The sequence below is a fragment of the Sebastes umbrosus genome, chromosome 14 (assembly GCF_015220745.1).
Source record: "Sebastes umbrosus isolate fSebUmb1 chromosome 14, fSebUmb1.pri, whole genome shotgun sequence".
NCBI classification, from domain to species: domain Eukaryota; kingdom Metazoa; phylum Chordata; class Actinopteri; order Perciformes; family Sebastidae; genus Sebastes; species Sebastes umbrosus.
Genome location: NC_051282.1, coordinates 6808200 through 6835920, shown reverse-complemented (window position 1 = coordinate 6835920; position 27721 = coordinate 6808200). Strand labels below are relative to the sequence as shown.

The 27721-nt window shown below is 41.7% G+C and overlaps 2 protein-coding genes and 1 long non-coding RNA gene across 4 annotated transcripts; 1 reads left to right on the top strand and 2 right to left on the bottom strand.

Annotated features, from left to right (window-relative positions):
- Positions 1-197: 197 nt before the first annotated feature.
- recql5 (RecQ helicase-like 5) lies at positions 198-16849 on the bottom strand. The gene is made up of 19 exons (XM_037791706.1): positions 16669-16849; positions 16348-16469; positions 15738-16259; positions 12845-12941; positions 12653-12764; positions 12404-12566; positions 12240-12319; positions 5465-5683; positions 5277-5373; positions 4077-4113; positions 3926-3984; positions 3499-3569; positions 3300-3390; positions 3038-3214; positions 2263-2939; positions 2133-2178; positions 1850-2062; positions 1686-1758; positions 198-1599 (listed from the first exon to the last, which is right to left on the bottom strand). Exons 1-19 carry the CDS (start codon positions 16763-16765, stop codon positions 1475-1477), a joined length of 3078 nt encoding a protein of 1025 aa, XP_037647634.1. The 5' UTR covers positions 16766-16849; the 3' UTR covers positions 198-1474.
- Positions 6326-10584, top strand: LOC119501403. 2 transcript variants are annotated; one of them, XR_005209816.1, is made up of 4 exons: positions 6326-6711; positions 6803-6843; positions 8967-9085; positions 9182-10584. It is a non-coding gene; the product is annotated as an uncharacterized LOC119501403 (long non-coding RNA). The 2 variants fall into 2 exon arrangements; XR_005209815.1 differs by having other exon boundaries at positions 6799-6843.
- Positions 16850-19398: 2549 nt separating the features above from the next.
- On the bottom strand, positions 19399-26166 carry LOC119501401 (butyrophilin subfamily 3 member A3-like). The gene is made up of 10 exons (XM_037791707.1): positions 26009-26166; positions 24105-24188; positions 23622-23720; positions 21941-22042; positions 21692-21826; positions 21472-21609; positions 21333-21384; positions 21217-21243; positions 20396-20422; positions 19399-20304 (listed from the first exon to the last, which is right to left on the bottom strand). Exons 2-10 carry the CDS (start codon positions 24162-24164, stop codon positions 19748-19750), a joined length of 1197 nt encoding a protein of 398 aa, XP_037647635.1. The 5' UTR covers positions 24165-24188; positions 26009-26166; the 3' UTR covers positions 19399-19747.
- Positions 26167-27721: the final 1555 nt, after the last annotated feature.

Genomic DNA, 27721 nt, shown 5'->3' with positions numbered 1-27721 from the left:
ATAATTAAAGCCGTAAATTACGAGGGGCATCTGAAGGCAGCACCACTGGAGGTGACGTCACCGTGTATTTGACAGCAGTCCCTGGCACTGACATCTCCTTCTCCTCCTCCTCCTCATCCAGCCCTCCATTAAGTTTAATTGTCCAATTGAAGACATTAATTGTGTTGATGAATTAACACACATCAAGGCTCTCAGACTGAAGTTAGTCCTATTCAGCATAGACTTTATTGTAAACATTTAGGAGCAAAGAGTAGTACATACACAGTAGTACATAGACTACGGCTGTTCAGACTACACAGCCAGGCCTCTGTGTCCACCAGTGCTTCCAGTACTCTTTGGGTTGCCTCTGTGGAGACAGAAACTGTGCACTCGCACAGCTCTGACCGGCACCATAACTAAGGAACATTTCCCACACCGGAAATCACGTTGCTAAAAAAAAAAAAAAAGAAATCTGCAAAAATTCTCCCTTTGCTAAGAGACGTAACCAAAGATATTAATCTTTAAATTAAGTATCACAGTATAAACAGGATCACATCATACAGTATCTATCATTGTTGTCCTTTTACACTGTATTCAGCAGCCAGAGACAAAATATGTAGCAGCAGTAAAAAATATTTGTCAGATTCTCACAACACAGAACCGTCGGGTTTATGTCAAATAAGTGTTCTTGTATGTTTTACCCCCATTTAGTGTCAATCATTTCCACAACGTGTTTCTAGCCATGCTAGTGGCTCTATGGATGAAAATGTCTGCCCATCACTTTGGTCCAGACAGAAATATCTCAACAACTAATTGATAGATACCATGTAATTTGGTTCATACTTACATGGTCCCCAGAGGATGAACCCTAATGACTATGATGACCCCCCTAACTTTCCATCTAGCATCACCAGGTCAAAATTTTAATTCGGTTTATGACCAAATATCTGCAAAACTAATGCCATTCCCATTAGCCTCAGCTGTGCTTTGTGTTCAGTGCTAATTAGCCAATGTTTTGTGAGCAAGCACTGCTGTGGTACGGAGCTGCTAGCACGGCTGTAGACACTTTTTTTTTTCCAAGAGGCCTTTTGGTTTCCATCCATTTCAGCTCAGTATGTTTTAATGGAGATTTAAGTGCACATTGACTTGAAAAAAAGAAGAGTGCAGTACCACAAAAGTGCCATACTGTAGTGAAATGAATACACAATTTTCAGTTGAAAGCTGAAACAAATAAACAACACTCGTCATATCAGTATAAACACTGTTTTACCTCTGCTCTCTCTCTCGAGCTGTAACAGCCCACATTATTGCTTAATTATTGACATAAGCTACTGCAGAAGCCTAAAAGGAAGCAGAACTCGAGCAGCAAATCAACCATAAATGTGGTTAGCAGGCGTCTGTGGTGGAGCCTGAGTTCACTGGGACGAGAGAAGCTTAGGCACTGACAAAAGAGGAAGGGTTTGACCCTAATAAATGGCTACATTTCCACTTCCCATCATTCCTTGTTCTCTGTGGTTTTACAGCTGTTCGGTCTTTTAAGGTTCTTCCAGTCTGCCTCGCTCACACAGCGCTTGACTCCTCGGAAGAACTTCTTGATGAGAGCTTTGGCTTCTGCTTTAACTGTGGAGACAGAGACGACCGTCAGAGAGGAAGGAGTCCATCGCACGCAGCAGAGCACACGTTTAAATAATGTATCCCCTGCTTACCTTGGCCTTTCCCCCGACTCCTCCCCTCTGCGAGAAGGTGAGATAAGAAGCGGGCGAAGGACTTAAACAGCTCCTGCAGAACCAAGAAAACAACAGCTGAGAATTTCATTTTCACGCTGCACACTTTACTGCAAACATGGAAGCGATATTCGTCTCTCTCTCACCTTGGTGGCGAACTTTCCCTGAGTGTAAAAGGGGTCCAGGTAGCGGACCACGATATCAGCCGCTTCCTTCAGCGTCACAGGCTTGGGTGGCTCGTTGGAGGGGAGCAGGGCCCTCTCCTGCACGTTGGGGTTGAAGGTTACTCTTCTGTCTGCGGGGCGGCTGCGCTTCGCCGGAGGAGACGACCCTGTGGTGGCTTTTATGTCATCTGTCAACTGGACGCACACACACACGTATCAGTCACTGAGCGGGAGATACATTTTTAAGATTGGATAGGAAACTTACCCCTTCTGTTGGAGGTGTTTTAGCTTCTTCCTCTGGTTTGTGTTGTCTGTGTGAGAGATAAAAAAAATCATGTTAGAGGCGTTTCAATCAACTTTATCTTAAAATGGTGCATTTAGAGCGTCTGTCTTACTCTGCAGTGGACGTCATATACTCTATAGATGCGTCTTGAAGCCGCTCCAACTCCAACGCCTCTGTTTTATGGGTTTCCTCCTCTTCATCATCATCATCATTAAGTATAACTATTACTTCTTTTTTACTTTCTTCTTGGATCACGTCCCAAGATTCCACAGGACTGTTCTCTACATCCTCCATAGTGACAGGTGAGTGTTCCTGCTGGCTTTCTTGAGCGACCACCACCATCGCGGCATGAGATAACGTGGCATCAAGTTCCTCCGGCGTCTCCTCCTCCTCCTCCTCCGCCTCCTCCTGGCTCTTCTCCGCCTCCTCCTGGCTCTTCTCCGCCTCCTCCTGGCTTTTCTCCGGTGATTCTTTCTTCGCAAAATACTGGGAAATGTTGCGGGAGCTCTTCGCCGCTTCCGCTAGCTTCTGCTGCTTCTTGCTCATGGCTCTGCCGGCCTTCGTCGGGCTGCTCAGGGAGGCGGCGACGGCGTTCGCTCTGGCTCTGATGGACGACGTTACGGCCGAGGATGCTTCTCCGGGGCCTCCTGAGCTGTTGTTGCAAAATCTGCCGCTCTCTTTCCCCTTGTTGGACACACTGTCCGACATGGAGGACTTCAGCAGTTCCTTAGCAGTCATGAAGGGGTCGGATGATCCCCTCAGGCCTGCTCCGACTCTCTTACGCTTCATCTGGAGGAAAAAGAATACATGTTTATATCTGAATACTCTGCAGCCACAGGAAACCACAATAACTGCTTGTAAACTAGGTGAAGCAAAGCGGATCTTACGGAGTAGATCTCAGATGCGGATGTGAACCCCTGCAGCTCTTCAGAAAAGGAGGAAGAACAAGAGGATGACGGTGCTTCCTCTTTGAGTTTTGACTCATCTTCTCTGGATTCGCTGCTGCCGTCAGTCTTGACACCTTCTCTCTTTTCGCCAAGTGCTGTTTTCTTCATCTCTGATACCTTTAAAGTAAGATATATGAGTCAGGAACGTATCCAACTGTACGCTACCAACGATGCTGTGACAGGCAGAGCAGTCAGTAGTCACCTTCTTTAGGACAGCGGCTTTGTACAAGTTGGAGGACTTGCTGCTCTTGAAGACCTCATACTCAAGATCCACCGCTGAAGACAGGATGTCACTGCAGGGAGACGACATGAAAGACAATGAAGAGCGACTGTGTGGAAAGAAAGTTGGAAAATTCACAATGTATATGAAAGATGTTTGAAGCATGTGTCTGCATTATTACCTGAATGCGTCGTCTGCCCCCTGGTGGCCATATAATGCTTCCTGCAAGAGGCACAGGCAGTGCTCTCTGGCCTGAAATAGAATATATACTGTGTAAGGTTCATTAAATTAAATTGACAAGAAAGATCAAAGCTACATGTATTAATAATAAATGAACCATATATATATATAATCCAGTGGAAAGACACATCATTTGACAGAAATGTTTGCAGGACGGAAACTTTCTGCAATTCATCTACTGCAGTCTCATTCAAGTGCTGTATATACACCGCCTTTCTTTTAACATCAGTAGTGTTGGTATGGCTCAGTTGAAACATTGTTGCTCTACCGCCTGTCTTCACATCTCATGACACATGAGTCACTGGATTCCCGGAGACGTGTTAATGAGTGCAGCAAGTATGAGGAATGTGTGTGTGATGTTCAAGTACCTTTACAGTGAGTCTGGGGATCCTCTGACTGCTGGCCTCTTTGAGTGTGCAGTCAGCATCTACACAGTAGGATGGATACACCAGTTATATGACAGTACAGATCAGCCTGGATATTCATTCATTGATAATTAATTCTTCGATTGATATTTACCCGGGGGAACAAAGTCTCTCCTCTGACCGTCAGTTACCTAAAGAAACATGAGAACAGACAGGAGTTAATTCAAACACAGTAGCTTTCCAACCAAACAATGCACATTGTACAGAGAGGTATGTATCTCTCTCCTTCATTTCATGTCATCTTTCTACTGGCACTATCTAATAAAAGGCACAAAATGCCCCAAAAATAGTCAAATAAGTAAATAAATAAATAATACATTTGTTTTTTGACACTTTGTCGGCTTAACAGTGGCTTTAAAAGTTAGTCACTTCCTCATCAAAAGAGAACAGCAGCTGTCGTCATCTTGAATTTGGTCAGGTACTAAAAAAAGTAGGCTGTTGGGTAAAATATTTATATATAAAGCTCAATCAAGTACTAATCTGAATCCAAGTTACCTTAGAAATATGTTGCAAAGCAATTTCTTTCGGAAAAACAAAAACAAAATAGCGCAACACAACATTTAAAAACTACTGAAGGGATCCTATTATTTTATTTTGTCTCTTGTTATTTTATTTATTTGTATTTATTTTCTCTTTTTTTGTGAGGTTATATTGTCATGTCATCATACTGTTGTGTTTGTTTTGTGTATTATTTTGCCTGTGTTAAATAAATAAATAAAAAAGGGGAAAAAAGTATCGTCCAAAGAATATTTTTAATCTACTTTGCAGAAAAATCTTATTCTCTCTTAGTCATTGGCTTTAGCCATATTTCAAGCCTACATGGGATTAGCATTTAACACACAAAATGTGTTTTTTGGTTGTAATAGTACTTTAACCTGGTAGACAATTACGTGAAGACATATAAATGAAGGGCTGAATGGCGTGGGATCCTTTCCATCACCATATCTCCTAATCTCTTATTTGTTGTTTATGTCGGTTTCTTTCTCCTACTTTACGATCATGACATTCCTGCTTTTACTGATGTTGTGTTGTGAACTGGACAAGCAGCTCCACTTGGACCTGCTGGCAAATAGTTTTTCTTCAATGTTGCGCCGATTCCACTGAACATGTGGGAGCGATTTACCACAATCCTCACTTACGGGGGCCTCAACAGCCCCTGCCTTCCTGCTGCCAACAGCTGGCAAACAGATGCAACCCAGACATAACACAAACACCGCAAGAAGTTGTTTTTCTAGTTATATAAATGATACATTTCTAAAAAAAGAGTTTGTGTGTGTTGATTATAATGATTCACCTTCCGCATTTTCATCTGCTTCTTGAAGAGGTCTGTAAACTCCTTTTTCCTATGTACGCCATCGTCTTCACCGCTACCGTCGCCCTCTTCGTCAAACCTGCAAGGTGTGATGTCAGTGTCAATCCACAGGTTCACCACTACTTTACAGTACAAAAGCAAATCCAAGTGGGACACTAAAGTTGTCCTGCCTTTCAAAGCCGTAGCCCTTCCTCCCTCCTGCATAAAGGCCCGGCGTGAAACCGAAGGGTCCGGTGGGCCCTTTGCTCTGAGCTTCGGTCTTGGTGCTGAGGACGGCCGCCCTCTCCAGCTGGGCTCGCACAACTTTGGGGTTACGGCAGAAGTCGCAGGCACCTGCACAGTTTGGCGGCTTGTCCCCAAAGAACTTGGAGATGGTGGCATGACGACAACTGGTGGGAAAGACAGGAGACGCTGCTTGTTAAAAACTAAATGTAAAGGCCAGTGATACAGCAAGTTAGAATACATTCATACAGTCTGACGTTGGTTACATATCAGAGTCTGCATTTACAAGATCGAGCCTGATGATGTTTTTAAGCCACAGCAAACATCTCTGCATCATACACGGACCTTCTAATGCATCATTGATCTATTAGCTATTGTATAACCATCACACACTACTATGATCAATAGTTCTGTTCTTCTATAAGTCAAACAGGGCTCCCTGTCCCATGAATTAAAAGAATACTGTTGTCTGAAAATCACAAAGCTAATAGACACACAGTTATTAGCTTTAGTAATGACTTCATGTACTGATAACAAGAACACATTAGAGCAAATTAAATCCCACAACTTTTTTTTTTTTGGACTCAATACAAACCCAGCTATAGATGTGATCGTTGCAAAAAATATTTTTAGAAAAAGGCCTCACACGTCTGTATCAGATCCAGTGTTATGTAACAGCTAATATTCACACAACACACACACATAGCGTCTGTTTTGGGAACAGCCTATTAGACGAGCCACTTTGACAACATACTAACAACCACGCTGGAAATGGAAACGCGGTTTCCCCTGCCATGAAAGAGAGAGGAGCAGCTTCACTAAAGGAGGTGGGGAAAAGGCAGAGAGGCACACAAAGACTCTGTGAAGCAACAGTCACTCCCAGGGAGGACTGCCAAAGAGAAAACAGCCTCGGAGGCAGACTAAACTAAAGTGAGACGCACAGTCAAAACGGCAACAGCAGAAAACTGCTCTTAACCCCGAATAAGAAGAGAAGAGCAAGAAACCTGAGAACCTAAGAGGAGCAAGAAAGGGATTTGTTTTTTGTGTCATCTCACTTCTGCTCCACTCCACATGCAGAGCATCATCACCACCTGAGGAATTATCCCTCCTAGCCTTAATCTCAACCTGACTGCTTATCTCTGTCTGCTAGTGACGCGCTGCACGTTTCAACGACAAACTAAGACTGACGAAGCAGGTAACTCCTTCAGGGGAGACATGTCATGCTCATCACTGTCTCCTCCTCATCAACTGGTTTGCTTACTTCTGTTTTGTTTTTTGCCAGTCAGTCTGGGCTGGGCCGAGCGCGTGAAAACAACACCTCTCACAGGTAAGTGTGTTTCACTGTGTGTGTGTGTGTGTGTGTGTGTGTGTGTGTGTGTGTGCGTGCAGTTTGAGAAGCAAAGCACCTGAGAGATACCCTAAGTTTAGAAGAATGTGAAGAATGTGTTCAGAAATACAGACTTGTTAGGTGCAAAAACATACATTGGGAAGTTAAACTAGCCCGCTTTAAAATGTAACAAAAAGCATGTTAACAGCAGGATGTCTAAGGCGTTTCTCACTATTTGAACACATGATAACAACACTCAAAGAGTTAGATAATGATAACAGAAAAGTCAGATTAAAAGGCAAAGTTCAATACATTTTTGTGCAGATTCAAATGATTTTAATATTCAAAAATGGATGCAATTAAGATCTAAATTTAACATCCACCAAGCACCGACTGCGCAGAAATTTCCAGTCAGGGTCATCTGCCACACCAGCTAACTAACTAAGTAACTTTCTAAAATGATAACAGCCCCTGGTTTGATATCTGCATGTTATTAAATTATCAAGCTATACGTCAAAATGATCTTTCATGCCAATTCGGCTGCACTAAAATTGGCACAAAGTGGATGCTCCAATGCACAGAATAGCATGAAAACATTCATAAGCACTCAGCTGCCAGTGTATTACTGTAGGTATACAGTATAACAGCCCTGCAGTACATCTTACCTTCATGTAGGTTATGATATTCAGTTTGTATTTAAACTGTTTTATTGAGGTGCTGATTGCTTTATGGACATGTTGTTTAACTGACAGGTATTATTAGGACACAATGGAGACAATAAATGCAACACAATACAAAAGCCTTAGTATGTTTGGGACCAAATAACATAAAGACCTTAAAGGGATATTTTTTGGCATTCTGGGAAATTCCCTTTTTTTGCAGTCAGTTAGCTTAGCATAGCATAGCAGTGCTAATGGCACAAATACTGGAAAAAGCTAGCCTAACTCTGTCCAAAGTTAACAAGACATGCCTACCAGCATCTCTAAAGCTCACTAATTGAAATAGTATATCTTGTTTGTTTAATACGTACAAAAACAGAAGCGTAAAAACAGCAAATCGCCATTTTACAGTGGATTATATGAGGCACCAGTTGCCAGGCAACCGGCGGAGCCTCCAGGAAGTTTCTGGTCCTAGCCAAGAAATAGTCAGACACATAACCATTATAAAATAGTTTTTTCGTTTTTTAGTTGAACATACGAGATGTAATCTGTTAATCAGTTTGCTTTAGAGGTGATGGTAGTTGGGTTTTGTTACTTTTGAACAGAGATAGGCTAGCCGATTCTCCCCCCGTTTACAGTCTTTGTGCTAAACTAAGCTAAGATAGCCGGCTGCTGTCTCCAAGTAGCTAGTTACATACTGCACAGACAGTGGAATCATTCTTCTCATGAAACTCTCGACAAGAAAGCGTATTTCACCAAATGTCGAAACAATTCCTTTAACAACGTAATGAACTATATTCTATCATACGGTGTTTGTATGATTTTGTTATAGTTGGTATTATGTTGTGTACATAATGCAATCCAATACAGCAAAACCAGCAAACAGCTGAGCCCACAGACTGTCGCACCCAGAGCCATTTCATTTACCTTAGAGCACAATAACACAAGTCAAGTAAATCACGACACACCCATTATTCACACATTAAAGTATGCACACATGTGACAGGTGCCCCGAGAGCGATCTGTTCAACGGTTGAACACTTTCCTTTGTTATGTCATTTTACAGAAAGCGTGAGAGGGGTTAACCTATACGTTACGGTGAACACCCTAAACCACCAGCACCACCCCCCTGTATCATTACCCTGATAAACGGTCACACTCTCGGCTAGAAAAACCACATGCGTTACATCTCTGTGCACTCCTAGGTGGTAAAACTGTACTCCTCCCATGTTCTCTTAAAAAGGGGAACATACAGATTGAGAAATTGCTTAACAGCACTTTATCGTGTTCATAAGGTAAACGCTGAAAGTTAGGTGCTTGTGTCAACACATCAGCAATTTTACCCACTCAGGATGTCAGTAACGAGCAACGGAGTTACATCCTGAACGCAGGCAAACAAATGAGACGCTGTGTAAACCAAACTCTAGCATGACCTTTTTCACTGTAATGCCTCCATGTCACCAGGATGGATGCCAAAGAGGAGACGCTGAGCATCCTGAACAGGATATGGCTCAAGCTGCACGGTCTGCCCAACGCCAACCCAGTAGAGTTAGGAGCTTTCTTTGTCATCTTAACCTTCATCTGTGAGTCTCCACTCTCTATTTTTTACTAATTTCTGTATCATTTCATGTAAGAGTGAGCAGCTGGTCATGATGCTGGTTTTATTTGCTCTCCCGCAGTGGTGGTCCTGCTCATGACAGTGCTGACCTGTGCGTCCTGCTGCTGCTGCTGCTGTCGCAAGTCAAAGATGAAGGGATCGAACATTTGAGGAAAAATGCTCCACACAAGGAAACCGGAAACAGGACATGATGTCGTCGAAACACAACAGGCTTTCTCTGCGGCTCTCTCAAACATAATAAATCCTAAAGACTGAAGGAAAACTGAGAGTCATGGTCATATACTTAATAGACATTCGAGACATTTCAGCGAGCGACGAAGCCTCATACAGGGTGTGTTCAACGACAATAGAGGAGCCCAACCCTTCAACACACAACACCTGACAAACACAGAGAAGGATGTCCTGACTGGCGGCCAAACACGCCTGCTAGGGCTGCCAGGTTTTCAGGAGAATCTACATTCCTTGGAGCATCCCAGCACTTTAAATGGCAACAACAACACTTCTGACCTGAAGAAACCCAAAGTGTCTTTAACATTGTACGCAAATACTTGGAATATGAGCTATGAAATGAGTAGAATACTTTTAAAAAACTGCAGTGAGTTGCACAGTGAGTTATGAGGGGGATAGTCACATTGGTTTGTTTATGTTTTTCTAAACCTTGCGATGTGTCATTCTTAAGGAATGAGAATTGACTTAAGGTGTTTTCACACCTAACCTGAAAAAGAAGTCAGGTCCATTTACCCGGGTTGTATGGTTAATTTGGGCTGGTGTGAAAGCTGTCAATCAAACCCCGATGTGGACTAAACAACCGAACCGAGACCGCCTGAAAAGGTGGGTCTCAGTACGCTTCCAAGCGGATTCTGGTGCGGCTTATTTTTTATGGTGTGAAAGCAAACGATCCGACCGCAGGATTTTATGATAGCAGATATGTGATTTTAGTATAATTTCAAAAGCTAAGCCACTAATAAATCCGTCTGCTGATCGTGAAACCTGTTCAGGAAGCGATCTTATAATTGATCTGTATAAGGTCATGTATATAACCTATTTATGCAAATCATATGGTAACCATGGTAATGCGTATGCATGTCAGCGCGGGTATTTCCGTTGATTAAAGGAACAGTGTGTAACATTTCAGGGGATATAAGCAGGAATGGAATATAATATTCATAACAATGTTTTCATTAGTGTATAATCACCTGAAACTAAGAATCGTTGTGTTTTTGTTAGCTTAGAATGAGTTCTTCATATCTACATAGGGAGCGGGTCCTCTTATCGTAGTCCACCATGTTGCTCCGCTATGTTTCTACAGTAGCCCAGAACGGACAAACCAAAAACTGACTCTCGAGAGGGCCTTTCCTGTTTTTACCTCACCTGAAGGCCACCGTAGTTCTCCGACTTGCTTGTGAAACTGCGATAACGTGAGACGCAGCATGTAAAACCGTGGTACCGCCAGCCGCCATCTGACTTCCGTTGCTCCTAAAGTAGTGTTATAATAGTAAAGATGGCCTCTGAGTGAGGCCAACGGCGTTACCACGGTTTTGTACTCGGAGGATCACGTTACCGCAGTCTTAAGAGGGAAGAGTGAGCGAAGGGGTATTCAGTTGGTTGCAATCTGCAACCACACTGCTAGATATCAAATCCTACACAATGTACCTTTAATAGGTCAAAAGCTATTAAAACTGATGTGCTTGTATCCGACTCCATGTACTTTATCAGTTCATTAAGTCCATTAAAAAGTGTGTGACAGTGATCCAACAGTAATAAGCCTTGAATCATGTAACAGTACGAGACGCCTCCTTTCCGTCCCGTCTCTATCTGTTAGTCATTATTCATAACATGCGGTTGATTTGAAGTTTAATAATATGCTAAAATAATATACTAATGATGCTTATAATCAGTTATTTCTTCGTGAGCTCTTTGTGACACCAAAGAACATAAATATACACATCAGAAGCATTAAAGTGCTGCATAACGTCTGTCAGTCACTGATGATGCAGGATGACAATCGCCAAAACTGTCCAATCCACGAGTTACCTGTCAATCTGTAGAACTTCATGTTTACTCCTCTGGTTCGTTTGTAAAAAGTCAGTGTGAACAGCAACCGGACCAGAACTAAAATGCAATAATTTATCATTATTTCCCCTTGGTCCGGACCAAATTAATTCAACTACAGGTGTGAAAGCACCCTTAGGCTACGTTCACACTGCAAGTCTTAGTGCTCGATTCAGATTTATTGCTCAGATCCGATTTTTTTGTTTGGCTGTTCACATTATTTTTTAAATGTGGCCAATATTAGATTCCAGTGTGAACTGGTCACGGTCCTGAAGTGACCTGCACGCACAAAAGAACATTTAGAAAGCTGTCACATGCAGCACCACGCTGTCGTACGGAAGGAAACATGGAGGCCACTGAAGTCAGCGTTTACAGTTTCATTTATAAGTTGATGTGTAGTGGTATAATAATACTATACTATATCATAATAATAATACTTATTACATGTATACACCCCATGGTCCCTCCACTGACTACCTCCATCGCAGCTGTCTTTCATGTTTGTATTCACCAAGTGACACCCGCCAGGGCAGAATTGTGACGAATGTCGACGTAAAAGTTACATGAATTCTGATAAGACTGTTCAGACTGAGGTCGCACTGCAGAAAATCTGTATCCGATTTAGGACAACATGTGAAAGTGGCCCAAATCAGAATTGAAAAGATTCAATGTGATTTGTTCACCCAGCCCAAAAAACGGATCTGAGTCACATGTGCACAAAAAACATGTGACTTGGGCCACTTTTGCCTGCAGCGTGAACATAGCCTTCGAGTTAGGTAAGACCCTCATAAGGCAGGAGCTGTTTTGAAAGTGATCCTTGACATACTTCACAACAAAGCACAAAACAGATCAAGTCTGCCCTCTGCTGTACACAAACGGAAATGGCCTATGGTTTTATCTTGAAAAGCCCAGCATGCATGTAATGACAGTTATGTTTTAATGTATTAAACTGCATGTTATATTATGTGCAAAGGGTGGAGACATTATGTACTCATGTGATGCTTTGACTACGCTTTTGTACGTAATAAACAAAAAGTGACTTGTATGCATGTGAATGCTTTACTCACGCTTCTTGTGCACAGTAGGACACCATGGCATCAAAGTCTTTAATGGCTGTTTTGTCGGTGTCCTTTGCGCCGCGTTTTCCCTGGAGATGAAGTTCACAAAATGTTCACAAACCTGAGTTTCATTTGAGCTCTTTACATTTTGAGTTTTGTGTTATTGTGCTGACCTGTTTGCGGGCGACCTCCTTGTTGATGAGGAAGGTAAGTGAGTTCACATCTTTCGGGGAGTAGTATGTGCGACAGGAGGAGGGCAGTCCGTCTCTCCCAGCTCGCCCAGACTCTTGGTAGTAGCTGGCGATGGACTTAGCGAGGTTCCAGTGAGCTACAAACCTGAAGGATTAATGAAAAGATCAGCACATGCAAACTTAAACTCTGTAGCCAATAAAACAATATACATCAAATCCTTGTTGCCTTACCTGACATTGGCCTTGTCTACTCCCATACCAAAGCTGATAGTGGCTACAATAACCAGCACCGTCCCCTGCATCCACTCATTCTGGGCCTCTGTGCGATCTCCTGTCTTCAGACCTGCAGTATAAAAGTAGAGATATGAGCCCACATCTTGTGTTCTCCAATCCTAACCCTACATCGAGGAAAAAAAGTCTAACCTGCGTGATATGGTTTGGACAAGATTCCAAGGTTGGTCAGCTGGTGAGCCACTGTTTCACAGCCGTCCCTGGTCCGACAGTACACAATCCCACAACCCTGTAGTTCATAAATATGACATACAGTAGGTTAAAGAAGTCAGGGCTCTTATTGTCATGTTCAAGAGAAAATATATCAGTTAATATTGGCTCATCGCAGGTTAATTGGAATCAGCCTACATGACAGGTGTGATGCAAACAAGAATTTTATGCTACATTAAAGGAAAAAAAAAGAAATTGAGGGTGGTGCTGATATTGATATTTGAGACATTAGAATGATATATTGGCACAAATTACAGAAACAAACATTTCTATAAGGGTCCTTTAAAGGGACTGTTTGTAACTTTTTAAGCGTATATGAATGTACTGTGTCGGGACACATGCGTGCTCGCATATGGCTGGAGTCTCTCCTCCTCTACCTGCTTGCCTTCACTGACACACACCACGCGTTCTCGTTCTCTCTCACCCCACCTCTATATGTGCATACGCACTCACTCCTCACTGCAGAAGAGTTAGTTTAGCTCTGAGAATATCTAGTGAATGTACAGTGGACGTTTGTGCAGAAATAAATGCTGCAGATCCTCCAGACCAACAGAGGTTTCCCGTGTCTTGTGAAGTGACGGGGCTCCGCAGCGAGAAACGTTATCATCGGCACCCGGTCGGAGACGGTAACGGTTCTCTTCCTGCAGCGGGGCTGAAGCAGGAAGAGAAACATTACCGGTGTCTCTCTGGCTGCGGTCGAAGGCGATAACGTTTCTCTTCCTGCTTCAGCCTCAAAGCCAACACTAGGATCAGCATTGATTCATGGAGAGACCTTCGTCTGATCAGCTAACATTACTGCCAAGCAGGTGAAATATAGAGTGATATTGTGGTTTTAGCTGACGTGTGTCGCCTCACTGTTTTGAGTGATGCTCCTTCATCTCTATTTAGAGCGAGCAAGCGCGAGCCCGACGCTGACTTTCGTTGACTTAACGGCCACAGGTGTCGCTGTTAAGAAGCATTTCTGAAAGTTACAAATAGTCCCTTTAAGCTTAAATACATATTTCACGTTTCTGTACTGCTATTTCTTGTTGCTTATCAACCGGCATATAGGCTAATATTGGTCGATATATCGGCTCAGCAAATTGATCAGACTCCGCTCTGAACACAATTATCTAAAATAACCTGCAGCATGAATTTGAGGGAAATCCAAGGGCTCAAAACTGCCATGATGTAAGATGTAACATCAGTCAAAATTACACATCATATAGAGCCTCAGTTTTGACCTCAGAATTCATGTTTACATGAGGGCTGAACAATTTTGAAAAAATATCTAAATACGATTATTTTGACTGATATTACAAATGCGATAGGATTTGTGATATTAGAATATTGGAGGAAATGATCATTTGTACATCATTATTCGCATTTTCATTGAAAAACATTTTTAAATGATTATGGTGTGATTTTTGTGAGGATCTGTAGAATATGATGCGTCGGGCAGGACTTTTCTGCAGCATCACTATATTTAATTTAAAATGGTATTTTGACATTTCTGTCAGCTTATACTGCAAATACTAAATACTGCACTTCCTGCTATTTGAAAATTATAGTAGATCATATTGAGATTTCGATAAAATTTTGATTAACTGCTCAGCCCTTGTATTAATCCATCATATTAAAACGGCTCCTATTTCAAAGCAAACATTTGAAGAAATGCAAAATTGCACCCAATATTATCATCGGATTTCAACTCATCAGAGATATATTGGTATTGGCATATACACCGATCAGCCATAACATTAGGACAGCACGGGCACCCTGACCGGTCTGCGGCTACGCAGCCCCATACGCAACAAACTTCGATGCACTGTGTGTTCTATCGGAACCAGCATTAACTTTTTCAACAATTTGAGCTACACTAGCTCTTCTATTGGATCGGATAACACGGGCCAGCCTTTGCTCCCCACGGGCGGGCATCAATGAGCCTCGGGTCGGACCCTGTCGCCGGTTCACCGGTTTTCCTTCCTTGGACCACTTTTGGTGGGTCCTGACCACTGCAGACCGGGAACACCCCACAAGAGCTGCAGTTTTGGAGATGCTCTGACCCAGGCATCTAGCCAGCACTATTTGGCCCTTGTCAAAGTCGTTCACATCCTTACGCTTGCCTATTTTTTCTGCTTCCAACACAAAGTTCAAAATGTTCACTTGCTGTCTAATATATCCCCCCCCCACTGCCAGGTGCCATTGTAACAAGATAATCAATGTTATTCACTTCACCTCTCAGTGGTCTTAATGTCATGGAGGTTTAAACTGTGATTTGTCAGTCCATAGTACGTTCAGCTGATATTCCAGTAGTGCTAACCCTAGACTAACCTTCTATTTCTGTTGTGACGTTGAAGGGTAGCTTTGCTACAGCAACACGTCTGTTAATTCCAGCTTGTTATAAGCATTATTGTGCACTTGACACTGAAACAGGAACCTGTTTTGGTTTAAATCTGCAGACATTTTGATGACCAATGACCAGTGATTTCTTCTATTCTTATTGAACTGTTGCTCAGAGGTATCTTAGTCTCAATCTTCCCTTTCAATTGTCAGTCTGGTTGAAACATTATACAGCGTTTTGTTCTCTGTGTACAAAACAATACTTTCATACAAAATAAGATCTATTTTTTAAAGAGGAGTTTCTACAACCTAAACGCATGAAAGACAAAGATACAGAGTAGTCCTCTCAGATATCTGACTGGACCCATATATGCTTTTGTGGCAGGTGATTCCAAACTTTTGAACAGTGGTGTAAAAAATAGATGTATGAGGACTTGCAGCTGCTGATCTATCATTCAGAGGAAAGGAGTAGTTCCACACAAACAATCCCAACCTGTCCATTAGAGCCGCTGTCCTTTGCCAGAGCCTTCTGAATAAAGTCGTAGAGGTGGACGTAGGGGTTTGGCAGCAGCTCCCTGAAGATCACATCATAGTACAAGTTATTGCGGAAGACAGGTAAAACAAAAGACAGTGGCGAGCGCATCCTCAGAGACTGAACAACGTCCTCTTGTACACTCTTGGGCGCTGTCGCCGTCAGGGCCAGACAGGGAACCCCCGGCAAGCGACCACGCAGCCCTCCCAGTTTGAGGTAGTCTGGCCTAAAATCGTGTCCCCACTGGGAGACGCAGTGAGCCTCGTCCACAGCCAGGTAAGACAGCAGGCCGCGGGAGCACAGGTCCGTCAGGCACGGCTGGAACGTGGGAGAGGCCACCATCTCCGGGGTGATGTAGAGCAGCTTCAGCTTGGGGCTGCTGCTGCCCAAGTCAGCCAGGATCAGACTGCGCTCGCCTGCTGGGAGCTTGGAGTTGATGGAGCAGGCAGGGATGTCCAGACTCCTCAGGTGGTCCACTTGGTCCTGGGGAGAGAAACACACAGGGAGGGATTAACACATAATTGAGACTGCACAGTGCATTGGAGCAGCCCAATCAGAGGCAGAGACTAACCTGAATGAGAGCGATTAGAGGGGATATAACCAGAGTAATACCCTCAGCCAGCACTGCAGGCAGCTGGTAGCAGAGGGACTTTCCTGCTCCAGTGGGCATGCACACAAACACATCCCTGTCACCTGCAGGGAGACAACAGCAGACAGCACCGTGACACACATCAATCTCTCTCTGACAACCCTACACACATGAGAGACGAGTCAATCTGAACCTCAGTAAACAAACTAACCTCACATGAACACAACAGTGAAGTTGCTGTTGCTAGGAGCTAGCTGCTAACTAGCACAGAGATAGAAACTAGTTCACTATTTGCTGACTTACCTCTGACGACTGCTTTAACAACATCCTCCTGCAGTTTAGACCGAAAGTTGTCAAACCCAAAGTGGGTTTTTAGAGCCTGTTGTAGAGTTGTTGTCATGGTTTCTCTTTCTGTGGAGAAGAACTCATATAGCTGAGCTAAACCTCTGCTGTCGTCGCACACTGGTGACGTCACACGTTACAGTCGCGGAAAAACTACAATGAAAATAAAGTTGTTTTTTAAATTTCTGTATTTAGTGATTCTACGTTATTTATTTGTATAATGATTTTTCTTTTTTTATTTGTTGTTTTATATTTGTTTTATTATGGTGGAAATGGTTGCCGCGTGTTCTTTGTATTTACTGTAAGATGTTGTGTCTGTGATTGGTCGAGCTGCTACACGCCTTAAAAACAGCTGCTGGGCGCATGCAGGGCAGGTGATGGCCAAAAGTATATGGACACACCTGTGTGCTCAGATACTGAACTGAAGTAAAAGTAGTAGTAATATCACAGTGTAAAAATACTCTGTTACAGGTAAAAGTCCTGCAAAAGACTTAGAATGAATATATACTTTAAAGGGGACATATTATAAAACAGTGAGATTTTCATGTTTTTTTATTATAAAGCAGGCCTATATAAATACTGTGAAAGTATCGAAACGCTTAATCCACAGGGAAATACACACAGCCCGTATTCAGAAACTCTACATTTGAAACAAGCTGATTCCTGCCCATTCGTGATGTCACAAATATACAATATTTAGACCCTTTACACAGTTTTAAACGTAAACATTCTAAATGTGTCCCAGTTTATTTCCTGGTTGCAGTGTATGTGAATGTCATCAGCTGACAGGAAGTACACATGGACCCAAGCTGTTGTCTAGCAACGCAATTCTGTTGCAATTCTGTTGCAATTCTGTTGCAATTCTGTTGCAATTCTGTTGCAATTCTGTCAAAATGCACTGAAGCGGAGCGTTTCAGACAGAGGGTCAATACAGGCATATTCAGGCTGACAGTATGAGGAAAATAAAGTTTTTTTTTAACATTACACCATGTAAACATGTTCTAGTAAAAACATAAAATACAAATATGAACCTGAAAATTAACATGATATGGGACCTTTAAGTTACAAAAGCAAAAGTAGCCATTATGCAGAATGGCCCATTTCAGAATAATGTATATTATATTATTGTATTACAATAATTGATGCATTCATGTGTATATTATTTTAATGTTGCAGCTGGTAAAGCTGGGGCTCATTTTAATTACTTTATATAACCTACTGTATTTCCCCCAGGGATCAATAATTTTATTTTATTGACCTGAACCTATAATAATACATCATACTGTTGATTATATTTTGTTTTATTAAATTGAATCTGCAAAGTAACTATTAACTAAGTTTATCACATAAATGTAGTGCAGTAAAAAGTACAATATTTCCATCTGAACTGTAATAGAGTAGAAGCATACAATTTAAATACTCAAGTAAAGCACAAGTACCTCAAAATTGTACTTATACAGTACTCGAGTAAATGTACTTTGTTACTTTCCACCACTGGGGATATGCAACATATAAACACATAACTAATAAGGAAGTCTTTAAACCATTGAAACAGGTTGTCAAGATAGTGGAATAGATCATGTGTTTGTTTCATTGGTACATTGTTCTGTGCAAAATTCAATTAATTTAGCACAAACTAGCTAACAGCTAGCCAAGACTGGAGTTCTGTGGCCTCAGGGCAGTGTCAGTGTGTGATTGGTAATCCAGTCTTGTCTAGTATTTCATATTAATTTCATTAAGTCAAAATCTTTCTTAAATTTCTCATCATGTAAAACGTTTTCCTCACTATTTTACAGTGACACATGATATAAATTATGTATCTGTGTTTCAGCATCTAATTGCAGCTACATGATTATCAAACTGAAATATTGTGGATGTCTTGTGAATCGTTACCCTTCCCTCCCTAATTTCAACTTGAACTGAAAATGAAGATCTCTGCATTTGAAGCACGCCTGGATGAGCCACTGGCGGGTACAAGTATGAGGGGGTGGTGAAATTTTGTTTGTCAATCTTGCTTTTGATTTTGATGGTTGCTAATTTCGATCGATTTTCGATTTAGAATCGAAATCATGACTATTTTTTCAGGGGTGGCACCAGCTCAGACTTGGCTTGGTCGCCGGTTCAAGTCCCCGCATGGACCAAGTTGGAGACTGGTGGCTGGAGAGGTGCCAGTTCTCCTCCTGGGCACTGCCGAGGTACTTTTGAGCAAGTCACCTGACCCCTACTATATAGTAGCTGCCCACTGCTCCTTATATGAGGATAGGTTAAATGCAGACTAAATTTCACTGTGTGCTGTGCTGTGCTGTGTACAATACAATGTGTAACAATAAAATCTGATTTACATTTCCATAAGAGTTCATAAGATCAGTTACTGGGTCTACTTAGGCACTGGTGCTGTTTCTAGCCCACTCTATTCCCCCATCTTACCACCATGATCTGCAGGTAAGTGGCTTCTTTAAGTGTGCTTGAAATATTTAGTGGTAAGGATGTGAAATGACCACAACAAAGACAGATAAGATACTGTGATCTATCATGGACTGAATTTGACATACCACACGCTTCAGCTCTTAGGTCAGACTTCTCCTTTTTTTTAAATATTCATATATTTTTTTACTGTGCTCTGTTCCTGTTTTTTGTGCAATAGATGACTTATGATGTAATGTCTAGTGTAATAATAAACAGACCAAAAAGTAAGACATGGATTTGGTTTATTTATCATTCACAGCAATGCATTCTTACTGCAGGGTTAATATTGCACAATTCATTACATTAATACTATAGGTTTCCTTTCAAATATATGAAAATACATTATGTATGAGCAAGGAGTAGCACTGTAACTCTATAGTGAGGAAAGTGGTTGCAACAATCACATTAAAGCAGCAGCAGCATAGAGTGGTCACATAGTGCAGCTATTCAATAGCACAATGATGGTCTTTTACATCAGGATCTCTGATTCCTCCCAGTGATTATTACATAACCATTTGTTATACTTTATTATGATATCTACTGGCTTTTAAAGGAAGAGGTGTCGGGAGGAAACTTAACCCCAGAGGCAGGGCACGGGGCAGAGACACTGGGTCTTAGCATCTGGAGACTTGATCACCAGATCCTTGATGATCTCCACTGTACCAAACAAGGGGTACAGCTTCTCGTCGAAGCTCTCGTTGTAGGTGTAAATATGGACGTGTTTGTCCACGTCGTAGAAAGACAGCTGGCCGATGTCGTAGTCGAGGTAGATGCCCACCTTGCGGGGGATGAGGTGGGGCGGCAGGGCGGTGTAGGGTACCGTCAGCGCCTTCAGCTCGGTGCCCCTCTCCAAACGCAGGCTCAGGTAACCCGTATCTGTGTTCAGGGACTTGAAGCCTTTCCTCAGGGCCGACTCTTTGGCCACGCCCAGCCTAAAGTCCCGCTCGCCCACCTCCACCTCCCAGTAGTGGCGGCCGGAGCCGAAGCCATCCATCCCGACGGCGCACCACCAGCCGTCGAAGCGTTGGTGGTAGTTGGGAATTTCCTTCCTCTCTAAGCTACAGCGCATCCTCTTCTCGTTGGTGATGAGCAGGTCAGGGTTGGCTGTGTCCAGATCCAGAGTCACCTCCACTAGAGAGGAAAGTAACACGGTTTAAATCACCAGACTGGTTCAGTAAAGATCATACTGACTAATAATAATTTGATTAAATGAATGCTGTACCTTCCGCATCTGAGATCCAATCCCACACTGCAAAAAACAGAGGGCTTTAGTAGTAAGAGGGGTTTGTCTAACAGCGTAAATGCAACAACATAATGATTTTACAGAATCAGAGCTGTGTTGTCACTACATATAGGCTGTAAAACCAGTATTAAAGGACCAAACAGTAGATACTATGATGACAGTAAAGGAGAGGTTTCTGCACTGAAATTTTTAATTGATGCAACATTTTCACCTCAGTAGGCAAATATCCATATGAACAAAAAATGAGATGATATCCCCAAACTATTTACAAAAGTATGCACAGATTTAAAAAACAAAAAGTCCTAAAGAAAGCACTTTAGCCCGTATTTGATCCATCTCTCATGTATTGCATTGTATTTGACAACTCTCACCAGGGTGCACTCCATATTTTTTGTATCACATGATCTTTTACTTGCAGGTGGAGCTGTAACTTCTCTCTGTCTGCCTGTTTTTTGCTCTAATAGATGTTTGCCAGACGAAGATCTTGTAGATCAAACTGATGCATCAATCAAGATTTTGGAAGATTGAAAACTTCAACCTCTCCTTTTCCTTTATATGCTGTTGTCCTGCACCTGCACCCCATTGGATTTGCATGTGCACACTACCCACCTTCTTTGCTTCAAACCCAATAATGAGCCTTGTGGATAATCATATATTTTCATGTTGCAAAACTATAATTAAATCTATTTTTGCCAAAGCAATGATGGTCTATACAATGAGCAGCTGATTAATACACCAGGCAATCCAAATGTAACTTGAATGGTTTTAAATGCATGCTGATATACAGTATAATCACTCACCTGGCTGAGGAATGTAGGACATGGCACCTGGATGGAGAAAGTAAGAGGCTCATCAGGAAGTGAAAGTCTCCAGATTTAAAACAAAATTCAACTTGATTCAGTTTTGATTTACTAACCAATCTTCTGAGTCCTCTGCTTCCACATGAGCCACTGCTGCGGAATGGTGTCCTGCAAGAACACACCAAAAAAGGTTTGTATTACACAATAAAGACAAGGAGTTAAGCAGACTCTGTGAACTGCTACATGGGCTTCTACCTTATCTGGGCGCTGCACAATTAAAGTCCAAAACACCAGCTCCATAGCAGTGAGCAGATTGGGCGTGCGGCCCCAACGCCAGGCTGACTGCAAGTCCTCCAGAACCTTTGCCACAGGTTCCCCGGGCCACACGCTTTGCTGCAAGATGAATAAAATGTTTCTATTGAGTAAACAGAGTCAGGTGAGCGGGAAATGTTGACATTGTATTCGAACTTCCCACCTCAGGCTGAGCTCTCAGGTCCTTGATCCAGCTGATGATCACAGATTTGGCCTGCAGCAGGTCCTGCTCATTAAGCATATGAGGCTGTTTGACCTCGTCCATCTCGGGCCAGCCATCTGTCTGCATCGGCCTCTTCTGCACAAAGACACAAGCATACCTTTAGTGGTAAAACCTGTCTATACCTTCAGTAAGCCATATTTTGTCGCTACACTATCCTTCTGGAAATGGATGATTTTCTCAGATAAGCACCTTGCTCTCTAACATGGAGGCCCACTCTAGGATGAAGACCCTGCAGAGAGATGTTGGCCAGGTGTCCTCAAGGTTCCAGATGTTCTCCAGGACTGATGACCTCTGCAGAGGAAAAACAGAGAGATAAGAGAGGTAAACGTGGGGCTGGTGATAGACAGAGAGGTAAAGACAACCCTCACGGTCTACTGGTCCATCATTTGCGATCATAAAGACAACGCACAGCTCAATACACAGAAAGTCAGAGTTTAAAGGTGCAGTGTGTAGGATTTGGCGACATCTAGTGGTGTGGTTGCAGATTGCAACCAACTGAGTACCCCTCCGCTCACTCCTCCCTTTCTAAGACTGTGGGAACGTGAGCCGCCGAGTGCAAAACCATGGTAACGCCGTTTGCCTCACTCAAAGGTCAAAGGTCAACTTTATTATCCCACAAGGGGAAATTCATGTGGTCATATACACGTCTCATAAAAACAACATAAAAACCTCACACACTGCCCAGGATCCTGCGCATTTGCAGTCCCATGCACACTCCTCTCCTCCGGCACACACACACACACACACACACACTAGCAGAACATCCAGTACAAAAAATACACCCTCCACAAATATAAAATATAAACTCTATGCAAAGTGCAATCCGACAGTCTTAGTATACAGAGAAACACCGTCCAAAACAGTATACAGTATAGGGTATAGGGTGGGCTACAGCCTATTTACCTCTCGTTTAGAAGTCTAATTGCCGTCGGCACAAAATATTTGCTATACCTCGTTGTTCTATTTTTTTTCTGCAGGAATCTGCTATTTGATCTGCTACTCCTTTTGAATTTCTGATGGAGAGGATGGGTAGGATCGTTGAGGATCTGATCTGCTTTTTTTAGAATAAGGTCCCTATACAGCTTTGCTGCAGACACCTGATCGATCCCAATGATCCTGCCTGCTGTCTCGATCATGCGCTGCAGTTTGACATGATCTTGAGCATGCATATTACCAAAGGTGCAAATCAGACCGAAAGACAGAACGCTCTGCAAAACAGTATTGTTATAGGCCATCCTTACCATAATAACACTAATTTAGGAGCAACGGAAGTCAGACGGCAGCTGACGGTAAATTGATTTTGCACTCTGCGGCTCACGTTACCACAGTTTCACAAGCGTGTCCGAGAACTCCGGTGGCCTTCAGGTAACGTAAAAACGTGAAAGGCTCTCTCTTGAGCCAGTGTTTGGTTTGTCCGTTTTGGGTCGTGTCTAGAAGGTAACGTTGCAAATTACAAAATCTGATCTGAGATCTGCAAAAACTTGCAAAAACTCTCACGAGATGACCTATCCTAACCTTAACTACTCAAGATCAATGCCTAACCTTAACCATCTCGCCAGAGTTTCCCCAACTTGCAGGTTCCCTTGTAGACACTACCTCCATTCTGTGCTACTGTAGAAACATGGCAGAGCAACATGGCGGACTCCGTGAAGAAGACCTGCTCCCTATGTAGACATGAAGGGCTCATTCTAAGCTAACGAAAACACAATGATTTTTAGTTTCAGGTGATTATACACTAATGAAACAGTTATGAATATTATTTTCCATTTCAGCTAATAGATCCCCCAAAATGTTACACACTGTTCCTTTAAAATATTTTTTTTTACAAGTCTGACAAAATCCATTTCTGGTTTCATGAGTGAATTGTTACCTGGCACACTCGGCTCAGATCTCTAGCCAGATCCACAACAAACAGCTGATCCTCATCCAGAGGCTCCCTCTTCTCATTCCTCGCTCTCTTGCGTGATTCCTGCAACAATATATAAAAATTAAAGGATTATCTGTGGGAAAGTGTTTGGAGAGGGTCGAGCAAAAAAACAAAAAACATTTGGAGGACGTTAGTGCTGCTTTATAAGAGCCTTAGAGAGGTCACATTAGAAAGGAGGGGGTCAGTCTGCCTGATCAAAATGCATATCGTGGCTCTGTTCCTGTCAGCAGAACAGAAAGACACCCCTCCCTCCCAGACTCTCTCAGCAGCTCTCTCTTGTTGAATTAAACCAGGAGAAATGCGTGCAGTCACGTGGTACTAAAAAAAAGCTGTCATGTCCACTGTCTGCTTAAGTATCAAGGTGACCCAAAAAAACAGGTTTGCACATTAAACACACAATGTTTTGGGTTTGTTTTCGTGTATTACCTTTATCTTGGCCGTAAAGTTCTTGGCCGGCTCCACCATGAAGTGAAAACACTGCATCATCTTGACTGGTCTGGAAGAAGAGTCCTACAGAGAATAAACACAAAGACATGTTAGTTTATACAATTATTCACCAGCATAAACTCCACTATTTGTTCCCGTTAGCAGCCTGGAAACTTTGACACAGGACATTACAAGTTACATGGTTATATCTAAGATTAGCAACAGTGGAATGTAACTAAGTACATTTACTCAAGTTCTGTACTTACATATCATTTTGACATATTCATTTGAGTATTTCCATTTTATGATACTTTATGTTTCTACTCCACTACTACATTTCAGAGGGAAATATTGTACTTGTTAATTCACTACATGTATTTGACACTTATAGTTACCTGTTACTTTTTACATTAAAACAACATATGATATGGTGCATTACTATACCACTAATCTACCCAGTAAAATTGGTTCCCCGTTGATGAACTACAACATTAAAATTCTCTTACGTGTATATAACAATATCAAACCAAAATAATAAACCAGAGGAAAAGGAAAATCTTCAAAGTAAAGGAAATACTCTGGTACTTTCTTGTCATCATGTGTTGAAGTGAAACATCACAAATAAATCAGGTCACTGTTGTTTCATAATTGGCCAACCATTTCAGGGTCAAATCTTGACCTTGAAGCCCAAACGCATTATTAGTTTTGGTCTGTGAGACAGGACACCGTCTCATGATCAGCCTACTGGTCTTCAGTCAGCCAGTAAACTGGAACACTGCTAATGTTTACCTCCAAAACACCGTCAGTATGTCATGTAAATCATTAAACATGTGATGGAAAGTCCATGTGGCGATTCAGAAAACACAACAACCAGAATGTGATCAGAGCAGCTTATTAAAAGTGAGGGATGTTGTGTGCTTGGCTTTAGCAGCTATTATTAAACATGTATAAAGTCACATTATCTCTAGTGAGACATGAGGACAGGGTCCAACCGGAAGTCTTTCTGGAGGTCATATCGGAGGTCAGAATACATAAGTGGTAATTAACTGCAATCAAAGCAGGCAGTCTGAAACGTGACTGGCCCTGTACACTGTCCTTGGTTAGTCTCTCTCTTTTCTGTCCTCCTCACTCTGCAGAAAAATGCACCAGTTCAGTCTGTGTGTCTGGTTGGCACTGAAGCAAACTGGGATGACCAGTTTAAACCCAGAGTGAGGATGATGTGGCTGAAAAAAAAATGGTATAAACAAAGCTATACTTGCACGTCACTTCTCCCATTTACTTGTAAGGAACTAGAGTTTATCTATCATACATACAGGCCTGGATTGGCTATGAATAAAGTTATGCAGGTTAATTATTTAAAAGAAAAATGGATGTTTGCAGCACCTCAGCTCAGTCAAGCTCCTTAAAGGTGCAGCACTCTGGTATCTGTACATACAGTACCTACCTAGGTGGTTCATATGATGTATGCGGTAATGATGATTCACACTAACCAGAAAGGCGAAAATATTGCACTAAATTTCAATTTTGCATAAATAAGTGGAAGATATTGGAATTGAAAAAGGAAATGCTCGGTCAGAAAGGGTTATGAAATGTCGTGGTAAAACATGACCGTGCAGTTTTTTGCAGCGTGAGAGCGACCCAGTTAGAGGCCAGCTGATGGCTGCATGCGCATCAAGTAAACACTCACCTGCCGCGTGACTTTGCGGCAAATCTGGATTATAGCTGCAGTCAGACTCCTTATGCAAGATGGAAAATGATTTATCTGAAGCTCTGCATGCAACAGAATGACATATTTTATACATTTATGCAATAGTAGCCTGATGTCATATAACTGCAGTGCGTCCTGCACAACAACACCAATAACACACCTTTGATGATAACGCGCACGTGACGCACGAGCCTACCTGTGGTCTCCTCAGGTGATTTTAGTGAAGAGGTTTCTTCTTCTTCTTCTGTTGCCTTTAAATCGAGCAGTCGTCCGAGTCTGGAGGAAGTGTTCGGACTGTGTGCTGCAGTGTGTCTGACCTTGTTTACATGCCACACTGACGGTCGGCTGCTCGGGCAGGTTCGGGTTTCTCCGTCAGTGACGTACAAGGTTCTACGGCGGTGGACGAAGCACGCCGCCATGTTTGTAAGGTCACTATGACGCTGTCACTGACGCAGGTTGACGTTTTGGTGATTTGCAGTGATTTCTGGCTGCAAATACCTGTCCCTTGTATACTGATTTTGTATTTTGCACTTTTTTTAGGCTAATAATAATAATTAAAAAAAATTCTGTCTGTAAATATAGATTATTTAACCGAAGTACATTTACTCTAGTACTGCAATTTAATAATAAATTAATAAATACATTTAAAAATACATTTCAAATAAATACATAATAAATGCAAAAAATAAATAACTTTTAAAGTTAATATAAATAATTAATTAAATAAATACATATATAAAGGGAAAATTAAATTGAAGAGTAGATGGATAGGGGGATTAAAACAAAGGTAAATAAATAAAGAAGCAAATTAAAACAGAAATATCAATTTATGTCACATTAGCCTATATCAATTAATTAATGCCTACAATTATTTTTAATATTATTTTTGGTACATTTAATGGCATATTTCTTTATTTATCAAGTCATTTATGTATTTATTTTAATATATTTATTATATTATTTTACTACACTATACATTTCAGAGGGAACTATTCTACTTTCTTCCCCACTACATTCAATTAGCGCTAGTTACTTTGAATATGTTATACAAAACATATGATCACTTTATGAAATATAATGCATGGTGACAGATTGACCTGCCTAAAAGCATATAAAGTTGTTAAAATGCTTCTTACATGTTTATACATCAGTAATAATAATCCTATAATATATAATAATAATAATTATAATAGAACACAGTGGCTATTCTGCTGCATAACAAATAATTTAGCTTTTGATACAGTAAGTATTTTGTTGATAATAATCCTATAAGTATTTTTTTCAATGCAGGATTTTTGCTTGTAATGGAGATTTTTTACAATGTTGTATTTTTACTTCAATTACGTAAGGGATCTGAATACTACCAATAATACCAGTGAGACTTGTGCTAATGATGGTATTTTAAATTTGAGCAAGACACGTGTTTATAGTGATATTAACTTAGATTGCTGCCCCCCTCTGGCTTAATGATCATAGACTTGATATGTGAAATATCAATAACACAGGCAATATTGTAGGTCTGCTGCTTATTTCTAATTAAAAGGTTTAAAGGCTTTTATATCATGTGAGTGAAACAGTCAAAAGAATTAAGATTTTGACTCAAGATAAAGAAACATTTGACCAGGGATGAAAAGGACACAGTTTGAGGGCTGACATGAGACTTGTGTTTAATTAGTGTGACTTCAGAGTTTCACCAACAGTGATATCTTTGTCTTTTTCGGTCAAAGGTGACGACTGGTGACACTATTCTGCCGGCAGGCTCCACAGCCTGTGGACCTCGACTGGGCTTTCAACTGAAATGACCCCTTTTAACATGGTCATATGATCCAATGTTAAAATAAAAAACACATATAAAATGAGCAGAAACAGCAAAGTAAATATGATTGAGGCTTATTAGATATTCAGAACA